We start from the raw sequence: 233 nt of genomic DNA on the forward strand, positions 1-233 counted from the left end.
ATGTTTTGCCTGAGCCTCAATCTATATGTGTATATATTTATTTTATTTTTATTTTATTTTTATTTTATTTATTTTTTTGTTTTTTTTTTTTTATATGAGGGACTGCCGTTGCTGCAGTTGGCTTAAAAAAAGGCCTGCAGCTTTGAGAGTGTAGCGCTGCGCTGCAGCAGCAGCAGCTGAGGCCTTGCCTGCTGCTGCTGCTGCTGCTGCTGAATCTGCTGCAGGTACACTGG

The 233-nt window shown here is 40.3% G+C and overlaps 1 protein-coding gene across 1 annotated transcript in view; it reads right to left on the reverse strand.

Annotated features, from left to right (window-relative positions):
- Positions 1–122: 122 nt before the first annotated feature.
- The window catches only part of EMH_0048260 (Tyrosine kinase-like (TKL) protein, putative), a gene marked incomplete at both ends in the record, with an annotated part of 2966 nt that continues 2855 nt past the window's right edge, over positions 123–233 (reverse strand). Inside the window, one exon of the mRNA XM_013496383.1 lies at positions 123–231. Within this exon, the coding sequence (XP_013351837.1) occupies positions 123–231 (109 nt within the window). The remainder of the gene's footprint in view (positions 232–233) is intronic.

The sequence above is a fragment of the Eimeria mitis genome, genomic scaffold, assembly GCF_000499745.2.
Source record: "Eimeria mitis Houghton genomic scaffold, Emh_scaff2076, whole genome shotgun sequence".
NCBI lineage: Eukaryota > Apicomplexa > Conoidasida > Eucoccidiorida > Eimeriidae > Eimeria > Eimeria mitis.